This window comes from Nematolebias whitei, chromosome 5 (assembly GCF_014905685.2).
Source record: "Nematolebias whitei isolate Nwh7 chromosome 5, NemWhi1, whole genome shotgun sequence".
In the NCBI taxonomy this organism is placed as follows: domain Eukaryota; kingdom Metazoa; phylum Chordata; class Actinopteri; order Cyprinodontiformes; family Rivulidae; genus Nematolebias; species Nematolebias whitei.
The window spans coordinates 5,290,426-5,298,188 of NC_056502.1; the positions used below are offsets into that span (position 1 = coordinate 5,290,426).

A 7,763-nucleotide genomic window follows, 5' to 3' on the forward strand; every position below is an offset into this window, starting at 1 on the left:
TATATAGAGTTACATGTTAGTTACAAGTTATATAGAGTTACATGTTATTTACAGGTTATATAGAGTTACATGTTAATCACAGGTTATATAGAGTTACAGGTTAGTTACATGTTATATTGAGTTACATTAGTTACGTGTTATATAGAGTTACAGGTTAGTTACGTGTTATATAGAGATACAGTTTAGTTACAGTTTTTATAGTTACTGGTTAGTTGCATGTTATATAAGATTATAGGTTAGTAACATGTTAAGTGTTGCAGGTTAGTTGCAGGTTATATTTAGTTACAAGTTAGTTACAGGTTATATAGGTTTACAGGTTAGTTACAAGTTATTACAGGTTAGTTAAAGGTTATGTAGAGTTATAGATTAGTTACAGGTTATATAGGGGTACAGGTTAGTTAGTTTTTATAGTTACTTTTAGTTGTGTTATATACAATTATATGTTAGTAACATGTTATATAGAGTTGCAGGTTATTTGCAGGTTACATAGAGTTACAGGTTATATAAAGTTAACATGCTAATTACATGTTATATAGAGTTACAGGTTATACAATGTTACAAGTTAGTTAAACGTTATATATAGTTACAGATGGGTAGCATGTTATGAGTTACAGGTTAGTTACATGTTATATAGAGTTGCATGTTAGTTACAGGTTATATAGAGTTGCATGTTAATTACAGGTTATATAGAGTTACATGTTAGTTACAAGTTTTATAGGGAACCAGGTTAGTTAGTTTTACAGAGTTACTCATTAATTATAGGTTATATGCAGTTATAGGTTAGTTACAGGTTAGTCACAATTACAGGTTATATAGGGATACAGTTTAGTTACAATTTTTATAGAGTTACTGGTTAGGTACATGTTATATAAGGTTATAGTTTAGTAAAGTGTTATATAGAGTTGCAGGTTAGTTACATGTTATACAAAGTTACAAGTTATATAGAGATACAGGTTAGTTACAGGTTATATGGGGATACAGGTTAGTTCGTTTTTATGGAGTTACTGATTAGGTGTATGTTATAACGTTATAGTTTAGTAACATATTCTATAAAGTTGCAGGTTACTTACATGTTATACAAAGTTACAAGTTAGTTACAGGTTATGTAGGGTTACAGGTTAGTTACATGTTATATTGAATTACATGTTAGTTACATGTTATATTGAGTTACAGGTTAGTAACAAGTTGTTACAGGTTATGTAGAGTTATAGGTTAGATACAGGTTACATAGGGAGACAGGTCAGTTACAGTTTTATAGTTACTGGCTAGTTGTATGTTATCTATGATTATAGGTTAGTAACATACTATATAGAGTTGCAGGTTAGGTACAGGTTATATAGAGTTAACATGCTAATTACACGTTATATAGAGTTACAGGTTGTACAGAGTTACAAGTTAGCTAAATGTTATATAGAGTTACAGTTTGGTTACAGATTATATAGAGTTATAGGTTATTTACAGGCTATATAGAGATATAGGTTAGTTGGTAAAGTTAATCTGTCTGTTCATCTGTACTGAACATGATCGTCCAGATGTCACTTGTAAAATACGTTTATCCAACACATTATGGGTTTAAACAAAAAAAATTGATACAGATAATTGTTCTTTATTCCTTCATGCCAAACACATAGATGTGTTTCTGAAAATGAAAAAAATACAATAGAAAACATCAAACCCTTGGTGAAATAACAGTTTTTGTGTAAAAGCGAAGAACAAATGCTACAAAACAAACTTATCAAACAGATACAGATACTTAAACTGGGGGTGGAGGGGGGGCTTCCTGTTTCTAATCCACAACCTCTTTGTGAATCCTGACCGAGAGGTGACCTCAAATCCTGCAGCAGAAATCGTCTTATCGTCTCCTCCGTACAGTCGAGATGTTTCACTGCAACTTTGTCGAAGTAGAAAAGCTGCTCGTACATCAGCCTTTTCCATCGAGAGCAAAAGTGGAGCGACGGTGTCTTTGCTTGTGATTCTGTGTGTGTGTGTGTACGTGCAACGTGCACATTTGTTTGTCTGTACCTTCAAATATCTATAGCTTCTGCAGAGTTCTAAATATCTCAAGAACCTTTGGTGGACCTGAACTAAACTCTCAGAAAGCAATCATTGAATCAACCCCTACAGCTGATTTGAAGTTGATCCCATTCAAGATGGCCACCGCAGCTAAGCAACCTTAGCAAACAACGCTGGTTATGTCTTCACCAATTGTATTGGTGTGTTTGCATCTGAAAGTCTCCCTCAACATTTACTTTGAGCAATAAAAACATCTGAGATGTGGATGGCTGTGGCGGCCATCTTGAATTAAAACTCTGTCATGAAAGGTTGCAGACAATTTGCATTTCTTTGTGGAATGCCGTGCTTTTAATTTGCTCTATGTGAGACACTTCTCACAGTATTTTATGTATAACGATGTAATTAAAAATACTCAGCAAGCTAGATATTTTTTAATATTTAAAGTAGGAAAATACATATGTTCACAGGTCCGGGTAAAGATTTAATTTAGAACATTTTAACTAGATTTTTCTTCCTGGTGAAACCACTGACCTTGCCTGTCTAACTAGACTACAACAAAGAAAATTCCTTCATGCCAGCGCCGGTTTAGGGAATTTCCTCGTCCTATGTAGCCATACGTCCTCCCTGCTGAGCAGACAAGGTTAAATCAAAATAAAATGGTTTTAAGTCCTGACAAAACCCCTGAGATCGTCTCTGTTTTGATCGTGCTTATACACAAACGCTGTTGAGGTTTATCCCGACAGTCACTGGGCTCCACTGCGAAACAAAATGCTGTCACATCGAGGATCCTTCACGGGGAGATCATGCTTTGTGACCCAGGAGGAAACGATGGTGAAGGAGCCAACACTGAGATGTCTCGTGTTTTTTTAATTGTGTTTTCTTTCTTTTCCTCCTTGCAAACCTTGTCAGATCCACTCAGCATGGATGCAGCGTCTCCACCGAACCCCGATTTCTGTTCACGTGGGTGGCTGCAGACCCACCTTTCCCCCCTTCTTTCATCAGTCATCTCTCCTTTATGATCCCATCTATTATTGAAACCAGCCGTCCAGCCCCCTCCTCCTTCCTTATGCTCCCTGAACCCCAAACTCCAAGCCGAGTTCAAGCCCTGGGACTCCTGCCCCCCACCACAGGACTTGAATTATGCATGGTGCGTTTCAGTGAGAAGGAGGATTCGCCGTGACCTACATAACCCCTGTAGCCTTGAGCATCACGTGCGACCTCTCTGCATGGGCAGATGCACGTGTGCACACAATGAGTTCAAGAAAAAAAAAAAAAAAACAGCACCGCTCATCAAAAGATTCATGAAGACGTCACCAATATGAACGTAGCAGCAGCAGCAGCGCAGGCGAATCTGCAGCTGGCCTGACTTCTGCGATGACCTAACAGGCTCGGACAAACACCAATCGTCTTCGAGTCCGCTCCCCCCGTGAAGCTCCGACCCATCAAGACGCATCAGCGAGCGGGCATCTCATTCCTGCCACACTGATCCCTCGCCGCCCTGATCCGGTGCGTGCCCAAGGATCAGACAAAGGAACACGGTGGTGCTTGGCGTGGACGGTCGCCCACAGAGCTGTCGCTTCAGCGCCCGAAATGGTCTCAGTTGCGCAGACAGCTCCGTTAATCCCAACCAGGGAGTCACCGTTTTGTCACGCAGGACCCAAAACGGCAGTTTGACAAAAACTCAGTCCGTCTGCCCCCCATGTGGAGGGAAATCTAGCCAAAGAGGGAGCAATTATTCTTACAGAATGATGAGAATAGGGCCCGTTGGGGGGTGGGGAAAGATTGGCACGCTTGATTAAAATATGAAGTGTATTAAAACGTTGTTGCAGAGAAGTGAGGCCCAGCCGGGCGGGGTTTACATGTGGGACAGATCAGAGCGTGGCGGACCAGTGATACATGGTGACGGGTTTGAACTCTCAGGCCGACGCTTCGAACACGGAGCTTGAGAATAAATTGCCCTCATCGGGTACCTGACTCCCAAATGTGGGTTCACCCAGGGGCCAGGCTCAGAGGACCGTCTGCAGCAGCGTACAGTAAAATGTCTTTGTTTAGACTTCACACATTTCTGACCTCTTTTTACTGAATCGCTCTGTTCTGTCTGCGCACAGGGTGTGAAAACGGTCGCACAGTGTTACTCTGTCGTGTGAGCCTCAGGCCGAGGAGGGGGCCACCAGGGGGAGGTATGATGAGGTGGAAGGCAAAGCATGAGCAAAGGGGAAAGTGAGTTCAGATCAGGGGGGTGGGGGGGAGGAAGTCCGGATCTGTGCAGCAACAACTGTGCATGAATGTTGGGCAAACGTTCCCACTGAGGAAAAGATTTTAACTGGTTCTAGTTTTAGCCGTCGTTTAATTCTGAACACTTCAAACTAAATTTTATTCAGAGCTGGTTACTTGTTAATGATGTTGTTTTTTAATTTATTTTGGTTTAGGCAATGACTTTAAACAATTCAAATAGTCATTAAAAATAGTCCTTAAATGAAGTTTGGGACTTTACAACACCTGCTAATTGCTAATAGACGCCTCTGCCGTCACTCCTTTGTTTGGATGGAGTTACTACGTCCAGGTCCAAGCACTTTGGTAACAGTTTCTGTTTTAAATGTGCTCTATAAATAAATCTGACTTGACTTGAGGTCAGAACCTCTGCTGCAGAGCGTGCACGTCTGCTGCAGAGCGTGCACGTCCTCCTCACTGATGGTGAGAAATGAAGAAACTAAAAAGGCTTCAAAACTGAAGTTCACAAACCAATTGGTGACATAAAATTTATCTTTCGTCTTTTGTATACAGTCTGTGAAAACGCGGACTTAAATTAGTGTCTTCTGAAAACATCCAAGCCTCGAAGCCTCTTCAGTGAGCCCTCAGGGCTGCGTGCTGGGACCTCGTACTTCAGCATGGAGGCAGTCAAAGATGCACAGGGTTCAGTTTGTAACTGAGCCCAGACCTGAGTCTGATTCAGTTACCCAGTTTGACAAGTTACCCAGACAAAGGCGTGATGCTTCGTGCTCAGGAGCACCCAGGAGGACAGGTGGTCAGGAACAGAGACCGCAGCTCGACTTACTCTTCCTGAAAGTCGTCGAGCTTTTCCCTCATGATTCAGTAACGGCAACATACGTCGCTCTTCTCGTTTACTGCTTCTTTTCTGTTCTATTTTATATCCAGGATGGAACGTGTCCCTGAACATTTTATCAGCTTCTTGCTGAGCATGAGATGACTATTTTGATGGGGGGGGGGGGGAGATTACACAACTTTCTAAATTAAACTAACAAAGGGAGCTTGCTGTACAGAACGAGGAGCAAACAAACCACAAGAATCTATAAGATCTATAATTTGGACAGAAACCAGCAGGGGGTGTACTTTTATTAAGGCTTTATGCCACAAGTTGATAAATGTATTAAAACATGTAACATATTTATTACTTTATGCTTCAAATATTGCTTTAAGATCACAGGAAAAATTTCAAAATAAATGTTATAAATGTTAAGTTGTTCCTTTTGGTCTTTATCTGGCCTAAACCAAAAAATTATCCTAATTAAGCTTTGATTTTTTAAAATTAAACAAATATTGTTCAAATAATGACGACACATGAATTAACTTGACATGATTTAAAAAATATTCTTGATCCACGTTTCTGCGTTAACTCTCGTTTGACTACTTTCACTTTACAGTTCTCTCCTCGCTCTAACTTGAACTTTAACATTTGTTTTCTTGCCTTTAGATGCCATGGGGTTATCGGATGTCGCCCACGTTGAGAGCATCCAGGAGAAGTCCCAGTGTGCTCTGGAGGAGTACGTCAGGAACCAGTATCCCAGCCAGCCCAACCGCTTTGGACGCCTCCTCCTCCGTCTCCCCTCTCTGCGTATCGTCTCCTCTCCGGTCATTGAGCAGCTGTTTTTCGTTCGCCTGGTGGGAAAGACGCCCATCGAGACGCTACTTCGTGACATGCTGCTCTCGGGCTCCAGCTACAACTGGCCGTACATGCCCACCGTGCAGCGCGAGCGACCCCTCTCCCTCCATTACAACGAGAACGGACCATGAGGTGAAGCCAGACGTCCTTCTTTCCTGCCTTCATCATCTTCAGCCTCACCTTTTTGGCTTCCCCAGAGGAAGCAGCTCCCTCACCATTCCACTCTTAAAGACGAACCCATCCCAGGTTACATACGCCGATAGATCTTCGTTGCCGATGCAAATTTTTGGTGGCACCAGAAGACACTGAGCAGGCGAGACGTGGCACGAGCTGGACAGGTTGGTAGCAGAGGTCAGCACGCAGTTCACCAGCAGGTCTGTTGGACTCACTTCAGATGTCACGCTCAAAACTGTGCAAACAGAAAACGTTTTGCCTAATTGTTGGTGCTACCTTTGGTAAGTACGGCAACAAAAAAAAACTGAGCAGGGACGCTGCCATTTGGATTCTACAGCCAAGAGCAGAAACCCCCAAGTGTATATTTACGAACTGTTTTTGAAAACCAGAAGCCATTAAAAAAAGACAAAATGCCAAAATGTCTTGAACGTTTGCAGAAGACATGTTTTACTGTGTGTGTTTGTTGCAGCATTGTTCATATGGAGAGGAAACTTATGATTGTGTCCAAATGTACAGGATATCATCGATTCACAGGCATCTACGGCATTTTTTGGGTTCGCTCTAAACAAAGCTCAGGTTCAAAGGAGTTGGTCGACGGATAGACAAACATGTCAGTATCAGCACAAGAACAAGAAAAGATGTCACTTTAGGCCTGTCACGATAACAAATTTTGCTGTCTCAAATTATTGCGATAAACGATAATATTGTTTGAAATTTGACAATAATTAGCAATTATTGTCAAATTTAGGAAGAAATGTTGGTTAATTTTTGTGTGTAGTATCTTTTTTGACCACTGGATGGCAGTATAAGACTGTTTGAACCGAAAGATGGATATTGAGGAAGCGAGCAGCGTGTCTCTTTAAGAAAAATGGGAGGGAGGCCCCTTGACTTGGCATGGGCTGTCTCTCATTCCTGTTTTTCGGTTCTCAAAATGGCGGCCGCTCGGTGTGGTTTGAGCTCTTTAGCGTAGCATTTTTCACACAAAGCTTTTAATAATAAAATCAGTAAATAAGTTCTCTGATTCTTTTTGCAGAAAAACTTTTTACACGAAGGCACGGGTTTCAATCGTGAATTCTGGAGCTTTGACAAGACGGAGGGTTTTTTTACCCCTGAGGTCGGCCTGTTAGCTCGTAGCTTAGCTTCTCGGCTTAGCTGCTTTTAACGATCCAAAAATGTGATTTTGGATCGTTAAAACAAAAAGAAACGAGAAATGGGGGAGTCAGTGAAGAGCACCAGAGTCGAGCCTTTTGTCATCCAGTCCATCCATCCATCCATTTTCTTCCGCTTATCCGGGGTGGGGTCACGGGGGTAGCAGCCTAAGTAGGGAGGCCCAGACTTCCCTCTCCCCAGCCACTTGGGCCAGCTCTTCCGGGGGAATCCCGAGGCGTTCCCAGGCCAGCCGAGAAACGTAGTCCCTCCAGCGTGTCCTGGGTCTTCCTCTGGGCCTCCTTCCGGTGGGACGTGTCCGGAACACCTCACCAGGGAGGCGTCCAGAAGGCATCCTAAACAGATGCCCAAGCCACCTCAACTGGCTCCTCTCGACGTGGAGAAGCAGCGGCTCTACTCCGAGTCCCTCCCGGATGATCAAGCTTCTCACCTTGTCTCTAAGGGAGAGCCCAGACACCCTGCGGAGAAAACTCATTTCGGCCGCTTGTATCCAAGATCTCATTCTTTC

General features: G+C 42.5%; 1 protein-coding gene across 1 annotated transcript in view; it reads left to right on the forward strand.

Annotated features, from left to right (window-relative positions):
* nr2f5 (nuclear receptor subfamily 2, group F, member 5) overlaps positions 1-6,778 on the forward strand; it is a 25,377-nt gene extending 18,599 nt beyond the window's left edge. The window contains exon 4 of the mRNA XM_037676088.1: positions 5,726-6,778. Within this exon, the coding sequence (XP_037532016.1) occupies positions 5,726-6,045 (320 nt within the window). The 3' untranslated portion in view covers positions 6,046-6,778. The remainder of the gene's footprint in view (positions 1-5,725) is intronic.
* Positions 6,779-7,763: the final 985 nt, after the last annotated feature.